General features: G+C 30.6%; 3 protein-coding genes across 6 annotated transcripts; 1 reads left to right on the top strand and 2 right to left on the bottom strand.

The window, feature by feature from the left end:
- The first annotated feature begins 2,693 nt into the window (after positions 1-2,693).
- Positions 2,694-4,777, top strand: LOC145746279 (BCL2/adenovirus E1B 19 kDa protein-interacting protein 2-like). Its single transcript, XM_082564527.1, has 2 exons — positions 2,694-2,950; positions 3,035-4,777. Exons 1-2 carry the CDS (start codon positions 2,806-2,808, stop codon positions 3,958-3,960), a joined length of 1,071 nt encoding a protein of 356 aa, XP_082420653.1. The 5' UTR covers positions 2,694-2,805; the 3' UTR covers positions 3,961-4,777.
- A 193-nt stretch (positions 4,778-4,970) lies between these two features.
- LOC145746127 (uncharacterized) lies at positions 4,971-12,579 on the bottom strand. 4 transcript variants are annotated; one of them, XM_082564318.1, is made up of 16 exons: positions 12,202-12,579; positions 11,756-11,860; positions 11,483-11,545; positions 10,712-11,361; positions 10,443-10,641; positions 9,983-10,027; positions 9,796-9,851; positions 9,541-9,631; positions 9,169-9,290; positions 8,731-8,887; positions 8,377-8,540; positions 8,046-8,160; positions 7,769-7,893; positions 6,952-7,033; positions 5,830-5,972; positions 4,971-5,688 (listed from the first exon to the last, which is right to left on the bottom strand). In XM_082564318.1, the coding sequence occupies exons 1-16, from the start codon at positions 12,332-12,334 to the stop codon at positions 5,497-5,499; spliced, it is 2,442 nt and encodes an 813-aa protein (XP_082420444.1). In that variant the 5' UTR covers positions 12,335-12,579; the 3' UTR covers positions 4,971-5,496. The 4 variants fall into 4 exon arrangements, 3 of the variants coding, with proteins under 3 accessions (XP_082420444.1, XP_082420445.1, XP_082420446.1); XM_082564319.1 differs by having other exon boundaries at positions 5,830-5,969; XM_082564320.1 differs by having other exon boundaries at positions 11,756-12,315.
- Positions 12,580-18,608: 6,029 nt separating this feature from the next.
- LOC145746128 (protein transport protein Sec61 subunit alpha) lies at positions 18,609-22,328 on the bottom strand. Its single transcript, XM_082564321.1, has 11 exons — positions 22,179-22,328; positions 21,898-21,965; positions 21,629-21,694; positions 21,363-21,547; positions 21,071-21,206; positions 20,728-20,881; positions 20,391-20,551; positions 20,042-20,239; positions 19,700-19,855; positions 19,416-19,528; positions 18,609-19,293 (listed from the first exon to the last, which is right to left on the bottom strand). Exons 1-11 carry the CDS (start codon positions 22,183-22,185, stop codon positions 19,107-19,109), a joined length of 1,431 nt encoding a protein of 476 aa, XP_082420447.1. The 5' UTR covers positions 22,186-22,328; the 3' UTR covers positions 18,609-19,106.
- Between the last annotated feature and the right edge of the window lie 161 nt (positions 22,329-22,489).

Raw genomic sequence — 22,489 nt, 5'->3', positions numbered from 1 at the left:
TACAAAGCGAACACGTGATATAGTTAGGTGATACGCTTGGATCATGATTTAATTTAATGCACGTAAATTCAGAAGCTAATTTCCTTGTTTTAATGATTCACAAGTACAGTTATATTAATCACGACTGTAAAAACGGAATATCAGCTAATTAAAACAGCAAAGTATTTAAAATTTCTGTATATTAAATTTTACCAATTTTTATGTCAAAATTTTATCTTTATTTTATCAATTATAGGTTCACGAAGCAAAAAAAAACGTTCTTATAATCATATTTTCGAGCACTTATAGTTAAAGGTTAGTTAAAAAACAAAGGACCGTAAAAGTAATGAGATGCGAAAACTGTCAAAGTAATAAGAAAAATATGTTTTAATTATCGAATTTATAAAATAATAATAATAATAATTATAGAGTTGGGGTATATTTAAAATATAATTGGGTTATAAAAATATATATTTTAAATAACTGTTAAATTAATAAAAAATAGAAAGGACCTAACGTTAAAAATTTCGTTCGAGGACCGTAAACTAAAAGTGGTTTGTACTATTTTTGGACAATTTTTTCATCCTTTTTTTATTACTTGCCACAAGTTTAAAAACAATTTCGCTAAAAACATAATATTTTTGTTACAGTTTTACAAACTTTTCGTGCGGTACGACCATTGCTATTCTCTTTGCAATACAAAGTCGTATTTGTACAAGATATCACATTTTACATTGAAATTGTAACATCGTGTCTTACATTGCACATGAACCTAGTTCACGTTATTAACTTATCAACACGTCATGTTAAATTAAGCTGGGCGTGGCTCACGTATATTTATGGATTTTCTAAGTGGCTGGGCGCGGTGAAAATGAAGTCGATACTTTTTGTTTTGGTCATAACCGTGAATAGGTATAGAACTTGTTTTAAAAATAGCGGTTACGTACAAAATCGACTCATAACAAGTTGAGTTTGTCAAGTGTAAGTAAAATGTACCCAATATAAACCCCTAATAATGCTCAATGTCATAAGAAACCACTCAATTTTATATAACATTAAAAATTTTAATTCGGTATACTAAGTTAAATATTGTCTAAACGTTAAACAATTTTGATATTTAAAACATAATCAAAGATACATCATATATAAAAATATAGCTACTAACTAAATATAAATAGTAGCTTATAAGGCATGTTCGATATAAACTTGCTTACACAAAAGATCCTTTTATTAAAAATAGTTGGGAGTAAACTAGATATGTCAAATATGATCACGCTTATGTTGTATATTACTAAATTAGCTTGTTTAAGAATTAAGTAAACACACGTTTATAGAGTTGAACTTTATGGAGAAGCGGCCCTGTAATTGGAAACATGTTATAGCTTGACCCTTTAGCCTTGTAATTTCCGGTACATTCTGTACCGTAAATACCCTAAGTCGTGTACTTCTAAATAAGAACGATTAAAAAAATGTTTTGAGAATTGTTTTTAGCTAAGATTTTGAATAAGTTCGTTTACATATAATTGCAAAAATAACATACTTTAAAAAAACTAAACTATTTTTAAAATTGACGCTTGTAACAAAATTAGAAAAATGGAGGAGTTAAAATTAAATTAATTGTTTTGATTACATTCTTTAAACGTTACGATTTTAACAAACATTGCTTTGACCTATTTCATATTCATAGCTGGCCTGTATGGTATAACTTTATTGGACAAACAACTTTTGTTTTCCCAAAACATGACACGATATTTTTGGCAAGTGATTTGATGTCATGTAACTAAAATTAGGTGATGATTGCGACACAAAAGAAAAACATTAATCGCTAAAAAGTAAAAGCACAAATAAGACATCACCCATTTAAATATAATTGGTACTTTAAAAATATGTTTTTTAATTTTTGGCCAGAAAGGAGGGGCGAAAAATGCTGACGTTGTATCCCATTTTTTGCAACAAAAACAACAGAAAAACTTAATATAATTTTTTTATCAATACACTAAAAATGACATGCAAATATTCAAATTAATATTTTCGCTTTTTTTTCCAACTTGTTATTTCTATCCAATACCAAAAAGTACAAAACCAAAACTTCACAAATCCTTTTACGTTAAACTTTTAATCGCGTGCTATAGTAAAAAATTTGCAGTGTGTAGGTAAATAACTTTAACAGTAAAGTATTCTAAAAATTTGGATATGAAATATATATATCAGAATATTTATTTTCTGTTTCCCCTAACCTAAGTTTTATAAAACATAAAATGCAGAAAGCATTAAGTTTGAGTTTATTGGGTTATGTTATAAAACGTGAACTGTGTAAAAACGTTTTAGGTATTACTACCACCTGAGCACTAGTCCAATGTTCTATTTTCGCCGGCAGTGGGCGCCGTGGAGTTGTTTTTATCAGTCGGCAATGGCCAATACCATTATTACATATGTTATGATATGTATTCATTACCTATACGTAGGAACCGATATGTTGTGAGTTGTAGGATCTAAAGGCGTTTTGCTGTTATAGATTTGTTGATAATCCTTTGTGTAAATGTTTTTAGTCGATTGTTTAAGGATTATTGGCAGATCGTACTCGCAAAAAAACCTAATCAATAATTTAAATCTTAAATCAGTAAGTAGAATAATAAACGATTTATTAGACTTTTTAGAAAGTTGTATAAATTTAAAATCCAATATTCACCCTTTAACTATTTGTTTTGATTAGGTCATTAAATGGGTAAATAGAATATATTTAAAATTAATTGACACTATCTGTTGTTTCAATGTAACCAACAAACTAATAAATGGTGGATTAGAAGAAAGCGAGAAACCGAAAAAATGGCCACAACATCAAGAGAAGTTGAAAATGACATTTCATTTTGTTCGTCGACAAAAGAAAGTGATGTTAGCCAAAATAATAATACTTCTAATGACATCACGTTCGAAGGACAATGGGAAGAAGATGATCTTGTAGCTTTATCAGGTAATTAACATTGAACTATTAGTTTCTTATTTTTAAAGAATATTAATTTTACAAGTATATCTATTTTGTAACTGTTAATTTTAGGTCATCCTGGACATAGTTTCCAAAAAATATCTGCAGCAGATCCAAGATTGACCCCTGACACATGTCGGAAAAAACTTGTCCTGGATCTTCCTCGTGATATCGACACCAGTGGAATCACGGAAGCAGAACTTGATGCCATGGCAACTCCTGATGAGCTTCAAACTCCGGAGGAGCTTGATTCCCCGTCTCCTCGACACAATTCAAGTATTGACCTTGAGTGGGATAACGACACTCCCGTTGTGCAGCCTGTAAAAGAAGTCAAAATTGACGAGGTTAAGTTAAATAATACATCAACATTGTGGAGAACAGTTTTAATAAACGATAAGAATTATAAGTTGGACCTTGCTGCCGTTATGCCATACAGGCAAGTCCTATCCCATGGTGGTTATTATGGTGAAGGATTGAACGCGGTGGTTGTATTTTCCGCTTGTTATTTGCCCGATATACGCCAGACTGACTACCGCTACATCATGGACAATTTGTTCTTGTATGTAGTTAGTACTCTGGATTTACTAGTAGCAGAAGACTACATGATTGTCTTTTTAAATGGTGGCTGTCGTCGCAAAAATTTACCCAGCCTTAACTGGTTAAAGAAATGCTATCAAATGATACATCGTCGTTTAAGAAAAAATCTCAAACAAGTAGCCATTGTACATCCATCATGGTATATTCGATTCTTAATCGGATTTTTCAGACCGTTTATTAGCTCGAAATTCACTAAAAAAATCAAGTTAGTATCCAGTCTACACAAATTGGCCGATATCGTGACCCTGGATAGCGTGACAATACCAGATGCCGTACAGGAGCATGACCTTAAACTAATGAATTTAAGTGCAGGGTCAAAGCTACACACTGTTAATGAAAGCTCGAGTTCCTCTGAGCAAAGTTCTACAAATGGTGAAGTCAATGTAACAGAAGCAAAGTAAAAACTAACTTTTTTATATTGATAGAAAAACACAAAATGCACATTATAACTAAGTGGGACAAAAGGTGTCTAGAAAGTATTTAGTTTTTTAAATGATTAAATAACAAAAAACATGACAGGTTTTTGGTATCTAGGCTAAGTTTAAAATCGTAATACACATTTTACTATTTTTATTTATTAAAAATTTGCTATTGAGACTTATATATGAAATATTTGTTAAATTGTAAAACTAGCAGCCTTAATATCAGTGGCATTTTAAAGCCCGCTGCATTTTTAAATTGAATTGTTTGCTTTTTGTGAGTTTGTTTACTTTTAAGGCAACATTATTTGGTTTAAAAGTTATAGCTATTTACATTCAGTTTCAAAAATCCAATATATTTATGACGTCAATTTTATCTCAAGTAAAAAATAACTACCTTTTTATGTTAGAAATTCATTAAAATGAAAAAACAAGATTGCTATATTTATTACTTAAAGCATATTCCATAGTATAACAATGTATCAACCCTATATAATAGCTTGTATTGTAAACCAGAATATATATTGTGATTATGCCCACTGCAATAACACACTTTAAAGTTTCTCATGTTTGTACAACAAATTACACAATGGCTCATATCAAATTACCTCGAAATGTTATAGTGTTAGGTATTTAAAGTATACCGAATTCTAATTTCCAATAAATGTATTTTTAAATGAAATTGGAAAGTTTTCACTGTATCACTTATGTTTCTTTATTACACTGTCCTTAACCTATTGTATAAACATTTCTTCTTTTTCAGTAGTGTTATATCAATTAGCTCAATAAATACTCAAGAAGCGAAATGAGTCTTTCATTTCCTGTTGAACATAGAATTAAACAGGCATTTAATGACTGGTTCAATGACCAAGTTTTAAAATTGAATGCCCATTCTAATAGTGATTAAGGGTAAGTAATATAAACAAAAGACAATTAATACCATTTAAATTAAATCACTGTAACGTTAATCATAGCCAAATTTGCATTGAAGTTATCACACAAATTTATTAATTGTTTTTTAACACAAACATAGCAATAATAGCACACACTTTATTATTATTAACAAAAATTCACACATTTTAAAACATGAACAAAAATAGGCAGTCACCGCAAGCTAAATTACTAAGAGTTTTTGTATCTACAACAAACTAATGAGCCATTAGTGCAATTTTGGCCATTGCAAACAAAGCAATTTACTAACAAACTGATTACTAAATAAAACAAATGATTTTAGTGTACAGAAAATTAAACCAACAACTTTTTTTGCTAATGTTTAAATTAATTCATTGAAATAAGGAAATACAATATAACTAAAAATGGTATTAAAAATAATAGGTTTTGCCAATATTTTGCAATTCACAACTTTTAATTATCTACAGATATGTAACTAGATTACAATACTAGTAGGATACAAATATACTTCAATACTATACACTGTTTAATTTCTATAGTAAAAATAAATTTGGTTGTAATTAAATTCATTAAACGTTATCAAGTCAAATTTTGACAACTCAAATCTTAATCACTACTTTCATTTTCTGTTAGAACAGCTTTATATGGCAACTGTTGGTGGGAGGGCATTTCAAATTGAAGTCCCTCTTTAGAAATTATACCATTGTGTTGAAGATCAACCGTCCACTCTACAATGCTCTTACGGCCAACTTTGTTTTTCTCATAAGAAATCGCATTTATTTTAACCACCCCATCGAGCTATAAATTAATGTCAAGCAATTTAAATTTCCTTATTAGTTTTTTTGCCAAAGCAATAAAAGACATTTAAGGCAAAAAATTAAAAACATAAGCACATACAATTACTAGTACCTAATAAAAATTTTTAATATATTTTTTTACCTGCATTAATTCTCTTTCCAATTCACGCTCATTGATCCACTGTGTTTTATTATTACTTGGCTCTATATCAGATTCATGTAATTGAAAAACATAATTTTTCACAACATTTTCAGGATTTTCGCCATTTTCTAAATCATCCTCTGCTAAAAGATTTTAAAAATTTTATTTTCTAAAAAAAAGGATAAATAAATTTTATTCCAATTCGCATCTAAAACTAAGCATATTAATTATTATAAGTAAAGTTATGGTTTCGATACAACTTTAACCAAAACTAGTCGGAATTAACAACTATTCAAAATAGGACCAACCAAATGTTTTAATCTGAGATTAAAAAAATTTGTTTGTTGAGTTAATATTTAAATAGCATTTTGGTTATTTTTTTGGTTTTTTTCTTATGTTAATGTTTTTTATGCAGTATGAAATTTTAAATGTGAACGTTTGTATTTAAAAATTGTTCTTCTTATTCCATTCCAGTTTTCCATGTGGTAAATTTTCTAATCTAATAATTTGTCCTTTATGTTTTTATTGCTGTAGTTTTTGCCTTTTGTTTAAAAGTTTGTTTATTCTTTAGCTACACTGAGCCTTAACTTTTAAATTTTTTTTAAAGTGGTTTTGCATTGACTAAAGAACTCATGAAAAACTGACAACTAAATCAGAATTTATTCACAAATATATTAAAAATAGTCTTTTTCTTGCTGTTTTTTTTTATTTCAACTATAGCAAATTCGTCTTTTTCATTACACCATTATGACAAGGCAATAACAAACAAGGACTTCTGCAAAATTTATTTGTGTTAACTCTGACTACATCCCAATCCAATATCTGCCAAATACAACACACATAAAAACATAGTCAAAAATTTATGAAATCCTGTTTGCTTCTTTATATTTAAATTGCTGGCAAAATTTTTTAAATTTACTTGAATACTACAAAATGTACACTTTGTATATGGCTGTCAATTTCAATTTTTTAAATTTAAACTTTCTGAAATAGTTGTCTGTCAATATAAGAACTCTAGCGCTAGCAAAACCACTTCAAAAAAAAATCCTGAAATTTAAAAACTTTTTCTGAAGTCTAAATAAATTTTTTCCTTTCCTGAAATTTTAAAAATCTTGCACCCACCAATCTCTAGCTTTTCTTCCTCTTCATTACCTTCCTCTTCTTCTGCTTGGGCTGCCTCTGCAGCAGCCTCCTCCAAGAGAACCTGGGAGACAAATGTTTTTAAGATAAAAAAAATTGGAATTCGTGTTTCAAAAAAAATAAAAATATTGCCCAATCGTAATTTTTTATATCTTACATTTACACACAACGCTTAAAGTTGGCTTTGCACATCAAGATTTTATCTGGTTAACAAATTTGTTTTTAATTGATATTGTATAGTTTAGGACAGATGTGGTTAGGGTTAATATGAAAGAAAATTCCTCATCTAATTTACCACAATTCCTATGAAACCACTTCAATAGGTAATTAAATCGAACAACAAATGTAACAAAAAGTTAATCAAAGCAAATTCAATTAATTAATTATACTGTTACACAATGAAAAGGCAAAGTTAGGCACCTATTAGCAATCAAACGAAGTAACAATAAATTTTGAACACAATTTAAAAATTTTACTGTTAATACATTTTAAACATGTTACTTGAAAACTCTGAAAGCCAGGCAAAAGATGGTAATATATTTTTACAATAATATATGATAACAATTTTTATGTTTTACTTTTTGAAATGACAAAATAGTTTGGCATTTGTTTAAAATGTGCCAATTAAAAATATATATACATTTTTGTAAAACTCTTATAGTAATTTGGTTTAATTTCTATATTTTTACAAACATTGTCTTTACATAAATTTCATTACACGCCTACTATAGTTTGTATAATGTTTTAAATGCATTTTTTGCAACCGCTTTTTAAAAAAATTAAATTTTAGACTCATTACCTTTTCTAAGCGTTTAATAAGCAAGGTTTTTAATCCAGTTGATTTTAATCCTCTCTTATCAAGATTTGCTTTTAATTGGGTGACTTTCATTTTGCGCAAGTTATACAAAGTAGCCTCAACAAAACCTTAAAAAAAATAATAAATTTAGGTATTGATATTGGTCTAAACCACTTTTATTCTTCTATACAATTATTTTAATAAAAATGTAATTTATAAATCCCAGTTTGTTAAATATTTAATTGAAATTTTTTAAAAATAAATTAGAATTTAATTTTACCGCTGTTATCTTTTTTGGTGTCGTTAGTAATTAAAGCATCACTGTCTGAATTACACTCGCTACTCTGACTTATACTTTCATCCTGTTCCATGCTTTGCTTTGTTATCGACTCCTCCTAAATTCAAACAATAATTAAATAAAAAAAAAAAAAAAACAGTCAAAATTTTTAAAAATTTTAACTAATGAAAAAAAAAATTTTTTTTTTGGTCTTTGTTGCAAAGTTTTGACATGGCAGCAGTAGAAATCAAACCTAGAGCTTTAAATCATTTTGTATACACAAATTTTGTGTGTTACCTTGAACTGTTTTTTTTTTTAAGCATTCACAGTTTACCTCTTTCTGTTGTTCTTCAGGTTCTTTTTCTTTAACACTTATCTCACCATTAACATTTGAATCATTAATGATATCAGTTTCCATAGCAACAACCTCTTCCTTGACTTGTTTAGAAATTGGTGGTGGTAATGGGTCTGCTGTAGGCTCTGTTGGGTCATATTTGGCTAAAAATTTAGGATAATTTGTATATACATTAAAACAAGCTTGGATATATAACTGTATAACACACACTATTTAAAAAATTATGAAATATAAAAAAGTTAAAATTGTAACGAAAATTTTTAAAATGCTGTAATTTTTTGTCAAAAAAGCCTAATTGTTAATAAAAAATATAAAAGCATAAATCCTGTTTACCAGCAGAATCGGCAACTGTTTCTTGTACAATGTTATTATTTTCCTCTAACTTTATTTTCTTTGGTGGTTGATCATTATTACTTTCTGTTGACTGTTCTAATGAAGCTGCATCCCGTTTTTGAACCAATGAGGCAGCTTTTTTGTCTTCCAACCATTTCTGTAGATAATTTAAAAACTTAATTTATGTAGACGAATAGTTTATAAATTTCTAGCAAACAAACTATTACAAAGTATATCTAATGGAGCTTAGTGAATAATATGTTTGCACATGTCAAAAAAACAACTTTTATTGTAAGCAGGTACATAAGCACAGAGCCTGGACTTATATTAGACAAATATTTTACCATATTACAACAATTAAAATTCAACCCATAGGGTGGGCAATTGACTAGTACAATAAAAAAAGTCTCCAAAAAATAAGATTTTTTTTATACATACCGAAAATTTGTCATAATGAGTTTTGGATTTGCAATGTGTTATTTTTGCTGATTGTTCAGAATTGTAAAACTTGTGGCAGATTTTACAAAAAAATCCTGACACAGCTATCACATATTTTTGTCCTAAAAAATACATGTGCAATTTAACAAAAATAGTTCAAGTGTGAAAAAAAATTACATTGTTGGAATACCTAATAGTTATAATATGTTAAAACTGAATATTAAATTATCTAATTTTTAACATTTTATAATATTTCATCAAATTCACAATTAAATAACACATTAGCAGTTTTTTTTTGTTCACCAAATTATACACATGGAATAAAAAGTTTTTTAAAAAAAAAACTGTTAAAATTTCTTTCAAATGATTTGCCTAGCGGTATATCTGCATCGTAGTCCGGGAGATCAAAATTTTCAATTTCTTCCTCCTTTTCTTCTCCTGGAGGAACTAGTCCATCATCGCTCTTCAAAATAAAAATTAAAAAATAATTTTAAATTTCACACAAAAAAAATAAACTAAAAATAATGTAACTAGTAACTACAAATTGCATGTAAAAAGATCTTTGAAGATTATAATAGCAATCATAAGTTTTAAAAAACTATTTTGTTTTTAATTTTTTTTACTCACCCTTGGCAAAGAATTAGTTTGTTTATTAGTTTCAGGTGCTGGGCAAGGCAAGGGATCTACATTTGAATAAAATACGTATCACATAAACTATAAATAATAAAGTTCAATTTTTCGGATTCAACCATATTAACTAGATAGATAGAACTTTATTTAAACTAATTTTGCAACCAACATCTCAAATTTTAACCTTTTGTTTGTGGAGGTGCATCAGCCATAGCAGGTCTAGGTGGTCCTGTAAATTATGCAAAGAGAAAAACTGTAAAAAATGCTGAATAAGCGAGGCAAAAAATATCACACATCACCTAAATAAACCATTTTTTTAAATTAGTTGATTGCTTTTTGAATTGTCATGTTGGTAAAGCTTGAAACTAATGTTTGCCCATGTTAATTTACCAACACACTACAAAAAGTTATTTTTTTTATATTTTGAAAGCCCTCACTTAAACAGAAATGTATACATATATAACAAACACTGATCTTCATTATAGAATGGTTTTACTATAATTAAATATGGCCATATCTATGTTACACATTTAAGCAATTTAGTCTTTGTATACCTAAGTTTATATGTTTTCACAAATTGTAGGGTCACAAATATATATTTATAAGACCATTTAATTTTTTAAATAAACTTTATTTTAACTAACCTGGAGGGGGAGCTTCTTGCCTTCGTTCAGGTTTCTCCCAGTGATATCTTCTATCTCCTCCTCCCTGATGTGGGGGAGCCCATCTGTAGTCAGGATGCGGAGGATACCTGTCCCACGAAGATGGTGGAGGCCAGTGTCCTCTTGGAGGACTTCTGCCACGATGTGGAGGTGGACCATAGCGAGTTGGACTTCTGCGAACCTGAATGCAAACCAGAAAAAAAAATCATACTCAACAAAATAGTTAAATTTTATAAGCAAGCTTATCTTACCCATTGTGGAGGTGGGCTTCTACTTCTTCTTCTCCATTCTGGATGGGGAGGATACCCATGTGGAGGTGGACTTCTCCTCCAGTGCCGGGGAGGACTTCGAGGCCTTTCTCTTCTTGGACTTAGTGGTCTTTCTCGTCTTGGGCTTAGGGGGCGCCGTTCAGATCTTGGACTTATAGGCCGCCTTTCTGGAAGTCTCGGACTTATGGGTCTTCTGTCAATTGGACGAGGGCTATGTGGTCGTCTTTCTGATGCTCTTGGGCTTAGAGGACGCCTGTCAGCCTGAGGACTTATTGGCCTTTCTCTTCTTGGACTGGGGGGCCGTCTGTCCGACCAAGGGCTTGGAGGGCGTCGCTCTAATCTTGGACTAGAAGGTCGCCTCTCTGTTAGTGTCCGTGGGCTTTGTGGGCGCCTTTCGTACATTGGACTTAGTGGCCTTCTGTCAGAATGTCTTTCCATTCTTGGACTAAGCTGTCTTCCATGTTCTGCCCTAGGGCTAATAGCGCGCTCGGCGTGTGGGCTGGGAAGACGATTTTTTGATGAGGATCTCTCGTTATGAGGACTTTCCGGGGGTGTACGATCATGAGCTGGTGAGCTTTGTCTTCGATATTGATCGATCCAACGATACCATTCTGGTGGTGGCGGGGCTTGGCCTATAAAGATTTTAAACAAAAAGTTTTGTTGGGTTTTTACTTTTCGTTTGTAAGTCTATGTTTTTATTTTTATTTTTGTTTAGCCTTAATAGTTATATAAAGCCTTAACTACAAAATATACCAGAAGGGGGTGATCTTCTCTCAGAAGAATTATTAGGCATCGGCGGAGGACCAGCTGCAGAACCTTTAAAAAATACATTATTAGAAACTAAGCTTTAAACGACAAAAAAAAACTAAGATTTTTTTTCTTTAACATCCTGCAAGGCACAATTATATTTATTTTTGCACTAAATCTTGCAATTAGTCATATGATATTTTGCAGTATAATTTTCCCTTAAAAGCCAATGAAATCAAATATTCAACATAGAAATAATACACAAGATAACGTATCTACCTTGTTGGGGAGGTTGATACCATGACCTCAAATTCGGGGGAGGGGATCGACTCATATCTTCCACGTAAACACTTTGTTCTTTGTACAATAATATTTTAGTAGCCCCTAAATTTTAAATAGAACATAAAATTACATTTTTAGATAAAAGTTATTAAAGTAAAGAAGAATATTATATGTTTTGTGAACATTAGGTATAAAGATATGTATACACACTATATTAATAGTAGATTTGAATAAATAACTTTTACAGACCTTACTGGATATTCTATTCTACTATCAAATCACATAATAGTATTATAACTAAATTGTATTATAACTAAATCTGTAAATAGCTATTAATAGTATATTCACAAACTAAATAGTTTACATAACCTTTACTTATATACAAGGCAGCTAAACAACCTTCTAACGCTATTTAATACAAAAAATTTAACTACTGTATTTACCTTTTCCCTGCTTATCTTTCACGTAATTTAAATTGTCTATAGTTTGGCAAACTGTTCTTATTGCATGTCTTGATTTATTGTTATGAGATCTCTGTATGTTATTGGCACTACTAGATTTTCTTTTAAGAGACATTTGTCAGTTTCTGCAAAAAGTCAAATAGTCAATAATCAACTTTTTAATTGAACTATAAAATGTGACCACATCTTCTTACTGTTTATATAACTTGCACTTTAAAACACAAAAAAATTGGACAGTTGGATTTATAAAATTACGCTTTATAACTAAAATATAATTAGAAATGAATTCAATATTAACAAAAGTGGATCTTGTGTTAGATTAGTGTGTAGGATGTTTGATAAAAACAAAGAGCATGCCTTTGAATATTTTACTGCAATGCATAAACGCCAAGCAACGCCAGACTGTTTATTTACGCGCGAGACTAAAATGTCCATGCTTTCAGTGTTTCCGTACTACAAAATTAACCAGACTTCTAGAAAAGAAAACACCTCTTAAAAAAAACTTATTAGATCATTAAACTAAATTTTAAAAAAAACGCAAGTGTGAATTTTTAGAGTACAATCGCTTTATGTATAATTTGTTGAAGTTTTAAATAGGAGTTTTACTGGGTCCTACTAAAAACCGCCCGGTGGCGACCGGTAGCGACCGGTGGCGACCGGTAGCGACCGGTATGTTTAAATTCATTTTTATTTAAATTAATTGGCGACCGGTCTGTTTTAACTCATTTTTAGTTAAATTAATTGGCGACCGGTGTGTTTAAATTCATTTTTAGTTAAATTAATTGGCGACCGGTGTGTTTAAATTCATTTTTAGTTAAATTAATTGGCGACCGGTGTGTTTTAACTCATTTTTAGTTAAATTAATTGGCGACCGGTGTGTTTAAATTCATTTTTAGTTAAATTAATTGGCGACCGGTGTGTTTTAACTTATTTTTAGTTATATTAATTGGCGACAGGTGTGATTAAATTCATTTTTAGTTAAATTAATTGGCGACCGGTAAGTTTTAACTTATTTTTAGTTAAATTAATTGGCGACCGATAAGTATTAACTCATTTTTGGTTAAATTAATTGGCGACCGGTAAGTTTTAACTCAATTTTAGTTAAATTAATTGGCGACCGGTAAGTTTCAACTCAATTTTAGTTAAATTATTTGGCGACCGGTAAGTTTTAACTCAATTTTAGTTAAATTAATTGGCGACCGGTAAGTTTTAACTCATTTTTAGTTAAATTAATTGGCGACCGGTAAGTTTTAACTCATTTTTAGTTAATTTAATTGGCGACCGGTGTGTTTTAACTCATTTTTAGTTAATTTAATTGGCGACCGGTAAGTTTTAACTCATTTTTAGTTAATTTAATTGGCGACCGGTAAGTTTTAACTCATTTTTAGTTAAATTAATTGGCGACCGGTAAGTTTTAACTCATTTTTAGTTAATTTAATTGGCGACCGGTGTGTTTTAACTCATTTTTAGTTAAATTAATTGGCAACCGGTGTGTTTTAACTCATTTTTAGTTAAATTAATTGGCGACCGGTAAGTTTAAACTCATTTTTGGTTAAATCAATTGAAATACTTTTGTTAGTGACTACATAATCCCAGATCTATAAAAAGACTTGTTTTTTTATTTTTTTACACGATGTTAATATAGTAATATTTAATTTTAGTTCATTAACGTAGTACAAGGTTTTGTTTAATTTTTCTTTATCGCGAGTAACATAATTACAATGACGAAAACAAAAAAGAAATGCAAATTGTGGCTTTGTCCAAAATGCAAAGTAGAGTCCAAAACTGAAAGCATTTTGTGTGAAATATGCCTTAATTGGTATCATGCTAAATGCGAAAATTTAAAACCAAGTGAATTCGCGAAGTTGTCTACAAAAAAGGGTTCTAAGCCATATATATGTAGAATGTGTTGCATGAATACAGATGGAAACTTTGATTTTAGCATGAGTTTAATGAGGCTTAACCAGGTAATATTAATATCTGTAACTATTAAATAAGAGACTAGATTATGTGATTAATGACACATTTGATAAGTTTTTGGCACCTGATTAATAAATTTATCAGCGGACTGTAAGTCTTGTTACACATATGCGTATATATTTGTATGTAACTTATCATTTTAGGCAAGGATGGTTGGTTGGGAAGAGCTTGCTAATTGCCTTGAACGAGAAAAAATTCTTTTAAATTTTGAATTTGTTCGCCCCGACATAACTTTTTGCACAGAGGACTTACAAACTGATCTCTATGGCCAACACCTACTCGAACTCAATGAATACAATGTCGGTAAAAAAGCGGTGCACACCACGCCCGACGGAAGTTGTTTATTTAATGCTGTATCCATTTGTTTGTGTGGCAATGAATCTTTAAGTGTTGAGCTAAGAGTACGTACATGTTTAAAAATGTATAAAATGGAAAAAGAATTTACAAAACACGAAAAATCTACGAAATTATTTTGGGTTTGTCCAAATTATCGCGAATCCCTAATAAATTGTGCGTCGATTGGGGGTTATTCATCATTTTATACTATAAATGCGATCTCTCAAGTTATAAATCTACCTATTGAATCAATATACCCTGCTTGTAATGGATCTGATGATTTAGCTTATGAAGAATTGTGCAAGACGATCTATCCAAATTTATGTAAAAATGCTAACCGAAATTTAATGGCAATATCAATAATGTGGACAGTATATGCTGGAAAAATACCCATTGCATCAGACAAAATATGGACACCAAACCACTTTGTTCCTATTTTAAATGTAGAAATTAGCGACAAAAAGGGCGATGAATTAAACTCTACGGTACCTGAAATGGACAACACTGTTAAAAAAACTTTGGATAAAACTATGCCAGCTTCCTTAGACCAAGATGGTATTCCCACTTTAGATCAAGCCGATATCCCTTATTTAGACCAAGCTGATATTTCCTCTTCAGACCAGGCCGATATTCCCTCTTTAGACCAGGCCGATATCCCCTCTCTAGACCAGGCTGATATCCCCTCTCTAGACCAGGCTGATATCCCCTCTTTAGACCAGGCTGATATCCCCTCTTTAGACCAGGTCGATATCCCCTCTTTAGACCAGGTCAATATCCCCTCTTTAGATCAGGCCAATATCCATTCTTTAGACCAGGCTGAAATCCCCTCTTTAGACCAGGCCAATATCCCTTTGTACCAATCTGATGTTTTTACTCCTTTAGACCAAACTGAAACCCATTCTATTGATACAGCTCGGAAATGTGCAAATTTGAATAATAAACTTTTATTTGAAAAATTTCTTGAAACCGACCAGTTACTGCGTTATTTAACGGAGAAAAAACCTTTAATTCCAGGTTAAACGTTATTCCAAAGGGAATAAAAGAAAATGTTTTTTATTTTCTTTGCAATCAAGAAAATAAAAATCGAATACGCCTCGGTAAAATTTGTCGATTTTATGATGACTGTGGGGCATATAAAAAATCTTCTAATAAAAAACACTATTTCTTGTCCAAAGGTAACCAATTCCAGTACATGGAAAAAAAGGGAAATTACTATTATACTGTTAAAATACGAGAACGTATACTACTTGATCCCCAGCCTCCAGAAAATCAAATTTTGTGTTTGCGCAGAATTTACTCTTGTTTAAAGAATTGTGCAAATTACAAACGAAGAATATCGTATATTGAGCGATTTCCGAATGGATTAGAGGCAAACGAAGTTTCGATAGTGAAATATATTGGTTTATTCCCTGGCCATACTCCACATGGTAATCAAAAATCGACTAAAAAAAAGTTTATTCGAACTTCCAAAGATGTAATGGATCTTATAAAAAAAAAGACGGAATCAAATGAGATACCTAGAAATATTTACGAAGACATGGTATTGCATAACAAAGAACATGCCCCAAGAAATTTGAAACAAGTTCAGAACATAAAACATAAAATTAACCTACAAGCGAGACCGGATGGCCAAAAATCAAATAATGTTGCGGACGATATGCAACACATTTTATCAATTTTTCATGAAAGCAACTATATGCAGGAAATTATTCAAACTAAAAATCAACCTCCTTCCATAATATTATACAAAAATGAACAATTAGTGGACATTCAAAACCTAATAAAGTTTCCTTCAATATCAGGAAAACCTTTAATTATTGGCGTGGATAGAACGTTCAATCTCGAGCCTGTTTTCGTAACCGTTATGGTTTATCAACATCCAAATCTTATAAGAACAGCAACAAATGCGCCACCCATTCTTATTGGTCCGTTGTTCTTACATTGGGATGGGTCATACGAAACTTATCATAAATTTTTCAGGTAAATCGAATATATATTAATTACTTTAAACCTTTCGCACTAAACACAGGTGTTTTAATAATTTGTTTACAGCCATGTGCAGTGCAAGCTAGGTAACGTTAGAAATTATTTTCAAAACGTTGTTTTTGGAAGCGACGACGAAAAAGGGCTAAGAAAAGCGTTAGCCGCTTGTTTGAGTGAGGTGCAACAAGTTTTATGTACTAAACATTTAAAAGATAATTTAAATAGATATTTACAAAGCAAGATTGGAGTAAATATGAACGTAGTAAAACAAGTGAACAACGACTTTTTTGGTAGTAATGGGTTGCTCTGTGTATTGACTGAAAGAGAATTTTTGTTAAGAAAAGCTAGTTTACAACAGAAGTATTTGGAAATATTTGAACACCATGCAGAAAGGGATTTGTTTTTTTTCTTATTTTACGATAACTGTTAAGAATTTAAAAGATTTTGTATGGCAACCTCACGTTAAATACAAAACACCAATAGATTGGAAAAACAATTCTGCTGAATCGATGAACCACATTTTAAAACTGGTCACCAATTGGGAAATTTTAAAACTTCCTGCTTTAGTTGAAAAGCTTCAAAGAATAGCCGAGCTTCAAATAACCGAAATGGAAAGAGCAATTATTGGGGAAGGCGATTTTTCCATTGCTGAACATGTAAAGGGCGTGGTTTTAAACAAGTATATGTGGCAAGAGTACTCTCCTGAAGAAAAGTCAAAGAGACTTTTCAAACTCCTCAAATATTGCACAAACAAAAAAAAAGTCGTCTCGAGTGACGCAAAATTAAAAATTCCAAGAAAATCCAAAACAGCAAAAAAGCCCTATCAAAGACAAAGACCTAGAGCTAATAGAGCTCACACCAAATGAACACAAAAAACACCATTTTATTTACGATAATTTCTTTATTTCTACATGCAAAATTCTTTTGTTAAAAATATGACCAAAAAAGGATTGTGGTTTTGTCTTTCAGATAAACATAGAGTAAAATATCCGGTTGCTAACGTTTTAAACTTAACAAAATAATGTTTAAATATAACGTTCATCAATAATTTAAACTAAATATAGAACGATTCCGACATTCCGACCCAAATTAATTTATATAAGAATAGGTTAAAACATACCGGTCGCCAATTAATTTACCTAAAAATGAGTTAAAACTTACCAGTCGCCAATTAATTTAACTAAAAATGAGTTAAAACTTTCCCGATGCCAATTATATTAACTAAAAATGAGTTAAAACTTACCGGTCGCCAATTAATTTACCTAAAAATGAGTTAAAACTTACCGGTCGCCAATTAATTTAACTAAAAATGAGTTAAAACACACCGGTCGCCAATTAAATAACCTAAAAATGAGTTGAAACTTACCGGTCGCCAATTAATTTAACTAAAAATGAGTTAAAACTTACCGGTCGCCAATTAATTTAACTAAAAATGAGTTAAAACTTACCGGTCGCCAATTAATTTAACTAAAAATGAGTTAAAACTTACCGGTCGCCAATTAATTTAACTAAAAATGAGTTAAAACTTACCGGTCGCTAATTAATTTAACTAAAAATGAGTTAAAACTTACCGGTCGCCACCGGGCGGTTTTTAGTAGGACCGGTTTTACTAGCTGTCAAATTTCGTTAAGATTTCCTTTTTAAATAAGATATGATAATGTACTCATTTTAGATTGTTTTCTTTTTGTTATATTTTGCTGGTAGAAACGAACTACTTTCGAAATGGATTTTGTTTGTAAGCCTAATATTTCTCAGGTGCCTTACTGCTAACCTTAGTACCAGACATGTAATTGTAAGTTGTAACTAAAAAAATGACATTAAAATTTACATTTAATTTGGAGATTTGGCTTTGGTGTGAAAAGCAACCCTTTTTGTGGTGATGACCTTGGATAAAAAAATCTATTTTTTAAGAAAATTTGATTTATTATGATTATAGCATAAAATTTAGTAGTAACGGTCCACAAAAATTAAAATTAATATAAAGGCACATTTATCTTTGTGGCTAATCAATTTCGATTGCAATTTGTCAGAAACTTTTAAAACCAACATAACCACAGATATATTGCTCTACACACCAAAAACCAAAAAAAAACATTTTTATAAACATTTAATTCCGCTGTAAAAGTACACAACAAAATATTAATTTTTATCACCACATCTCTTAAACAATAAGCAAAAGAGAATAATAAATATACTATAAAAACATAATTTGGTCATATTTTTAAAATAAAAATTAATGTTCGAGATGATTTTTGAGAACATTTTTGCTTTTTTTAGTGTATTACAGTGAGCAAATACTACTAGGCTGATATTTTGTAATAGATTATTGTATCAATTTTACACTCGCGCAAAAAACACACCACTTTTGAACAACGAAAAATGAATAGAAAATGTCTTTTAAATTTTTATTAAGTTTTTTCAACAATCGTAAATCTTCTGAGAAAAAAAGAACATTCAACATAAAAACTACAAAAGCAAAGATTATCATTAGGCAGCATAAGGGCATAACATCTCTTCACAAAATTAGAAAAGTTTTTTTTTGCCCCTGTACCAAAATGACTGCAAAAGTAGCTACAGAATCTTCTTTTTTAGAACAACAGAGTGCTCATACCTCCTACTTCTGCTTGTTCTTTAACAAATATTTCAAAGTATTGGTAAATAATAGTGACAGCCAACAAGATACCGGTACCCGAACCGATGGCACCGATAAAATCGGCCATAACTGACAAGGCTCCAATACATAAACCACCAAATGCAGCAGCAGTTGGAATATACCTAAAAAACAAAAGTGATTAGAAATATGATATAATTTTCATGCACATATGATAAAGTGGGGTCAATTACTGTTCTAAGTCCACTAATACAAACATTTTACTATATACCAAGAAAAAGTTTACCTGTTAAGCTCGTGAATCATAGATTTTTCACGATGTCCCCGCATGACCATCTGTTGGTCTTTCAACTGCTTGGCAACATCCTTCGCTGCTGAGCCAGAAACTTCAATCCAAGTCTAAAACAAATTATTTGATTAAGAATGTTACATTTAGACTACAAAAAAAATAAAAAAAAACATTATTACAAGAACAGTAAAAGTATATCGATTGTGCTTTTAGGAAGAACCGCTTTTAAAAAGTAAACTACTCTCTAAAATTTAACAACTTTTTGCCATTTAATTACAAACCTTAGAGAAAAATGCACAGGATCCAAGCATAAACACAACATACACAACTGCATGAATAGGATCTGACATCATTGACATAAAAGACTCAGGGGGAGACAAATAATAACAAAGTCCTCCAATAGGGTAAGAACGAGCTGGACCACCTCCTTCTACATCCTGAGAATAAAATGCAATGTTAAAAAAATATATTTAATAAATCTGTTAAAAAAATTAAGGTGAAAACATCTTAGCAAATACTTGGGCCCATTAACAACTTTAAAGACTAAAATGTTATAACAGCGATTATAGACCACTATGCTCTTATGATGAGCCTTTAAAAAAATAATTAAATTAGTTTCTTACCCCCCAAACTCCAAGCAAACTGATCAAGAAACTGCCACGAAATCTGACAGCAAGCATCTGAGAAATAACATACAGGTTGGAAACCAGAGCAGATTGTAAGATAATAGGAATATTAGAAGTGTAGAAGAGTTTAATTGGGTAGCTGCTTTGTTGACCTCGGTAACGGGCAGATTTGATTGGAAGATCGACACGGAAACCCTGAAATAAACATTTCCAAATATTAATCAAAAATTACAAAATTTTTAGACCTATATTTTAGTATTTCGTATAGTTAAAAACATGCCAGTTTAATATTTCAATTTACTAATTAAATTTGTAAGAAATTATTACAAAAATTATTTTTATTTACTTGGAAGTATATGACCACAGCGAACACGAAAATAGTGGCCATTAAGTTCATTAAATTAGGGAGGTTTTGTCGGTAGAAAGCCTCACGAAGACCTCTTACTTTATCAGATCGAGTTGCCAGTAAATGGAATAATGCAATGACTGCACCTTCGAATTCGGTACCTACAAAACAACACAATTTTATAGATAAATACCCAAAATATTTATTAAAAAAATAATAACTGCCAAAATCTGCTAACCAAATAATACTTGCTAGAAATTAACTTGTATATATAACAATAATTTGTCTATGTACAATTTTGCAAAAACAATTTTTTTTTGAGTGTTACTTTATTTACCTTTTCCTGTATTGACTGTTGCTGGACTAAATGCTTTCCATACAATAGTTTCACAAATATTCGTGGCAATGAAGAGGGAAATACCAGATCCTAAACCATAACCTTTTTGTAGAAGCTCGTCCAAAAGTAAGACAATTAAACTGGCAACGAACAACTGCAAAATACAAAAAGTTACACAGTCAATTTAGACAGTGAAATTCATGATGTCTTTTTCTAAAAACATTTCACCAGTTTATAAATAAGTCTTATTTAACTTTGGAAAAAGATTTGATGAAAAAACATCTCAATGAATATTATTGTTAACAACATTTTATGCTATTTGTATAGTGGCACAATGTTTTACCTGAATGACAATGAGCAGACAGATTCCAGTCCCCATTTCACTAGGTTCCCCATACATTCCTGTCATTACATAAACAACAGCTTGTCCAACTGTGATTACCATACCAAACAACTTTTGAGCTCCATTGAAGAGTGCTCTGAAAACGACAACAAAAATGGTCAATTTTAACTCTAGTTAGGAATAGAAAAGAAATAAGTTGGTTTGGAAAGTTATGTAGTGATAATTACACAAAACAATAAAACCATAGGCTAACAATAATATTTTGACAGATATGTTCATAAAAAGTCTTTACCTGTCTTTTGGTGTATCTCCGACTTCGATCAATTTGGCACCAGCCAAAAGTTGCATGATAAGTCCTGAGGTGACGGTTGGGGAAATACCCAACTCCATCAAAGTTCCTCTGTTCGAGGCCATAATAACACGGGTCCAATAAAATGGATCAGCAGAATCCGAAGACATAATTCCGAATAATGGAATCTGTAGATTACAAAATAAAATTACAAACAAATCATCAAATTGCGATAGAAAGTTATAGTGTTAAGTCTAAAGAAAACTTACTTGACAACAGACTAAAAATATAAATAAGGTAATCGCCGTCCATAACACTTTCTCTCGAAATTGAATCTAAAAGAAAACAGAAAAATATAATTAAATTTATAAAATTATTTACAATACATAAATGAACTGTTAAAATTAATAAAACAACCAACACATAATTATATATATACAGGTTTTAAAATAAGAATTTAAAAAAAAATAAATAAAAAGAACAATAAAATAAATCTAAATTTATGATTGTTTTTAAATGTTAATTTATAAAGTTTTACCTTTCGTTGAGGTTTTTCTATTTCAGGTAATACCGCACAAAAGGGCTTTATAATTTCCAAAAACTTCACTGTAAAATACAAAATAACTTTAGTGAAAAAGAAACTAGAAAATTTCAAAATAATTATAAATTTATTTATATTACTAAGCACTGCTTTAATGTTAAAGTTGCCCTCAAATAAAGTAACAAAAAGTATAATCAAAAACATAAAAAAACTATAATCACGACAAGATTTATATCTCATTAGAACTTTAGGTTTAGGCCCTAAATAAATTGACTTACCTCCCATTTTTCTTTAATAGTTATATTCCCTCGCTTCTTAAATTCACAGAATTTAATATAAAGTCGTGTTAAATGTACTAAATAGTTGTTACTTTATAACTGACGTCAACCCACTACGACAACGTTGAAAAGAATTGGACCTGAATAGCAAAATCAAGAAGCGAATCCGTCTGTCACGTGACAAAATGATACACGTCGACCGGTACGTCACCGGTGCGCTTGAGTAACTTCGTGACGTCTCAAATTTTTTCTCTTTTTGTTTTACACTATTATTAAAAATCACAAGTATACAATAAAAATTTAATTTAGAA

Source organism: Corella eumyota, chromosome 3, assembly GCF_963082875.1.
Source record: "Corella eumyota chromosome 3, kaCorEumy4.1, whole genome shotgun sequence".
Lineage (NCBI taxonomy): Eukaryota > Metazoa > Chordata > Ascidiacea > Phlebobranchia > Corellidae > Corella > Corella eumyota.
Note: the sequence above shows the minus strand (reverse complement) of the source record. Positions and strands in the feature narration are given on the sequence as shown.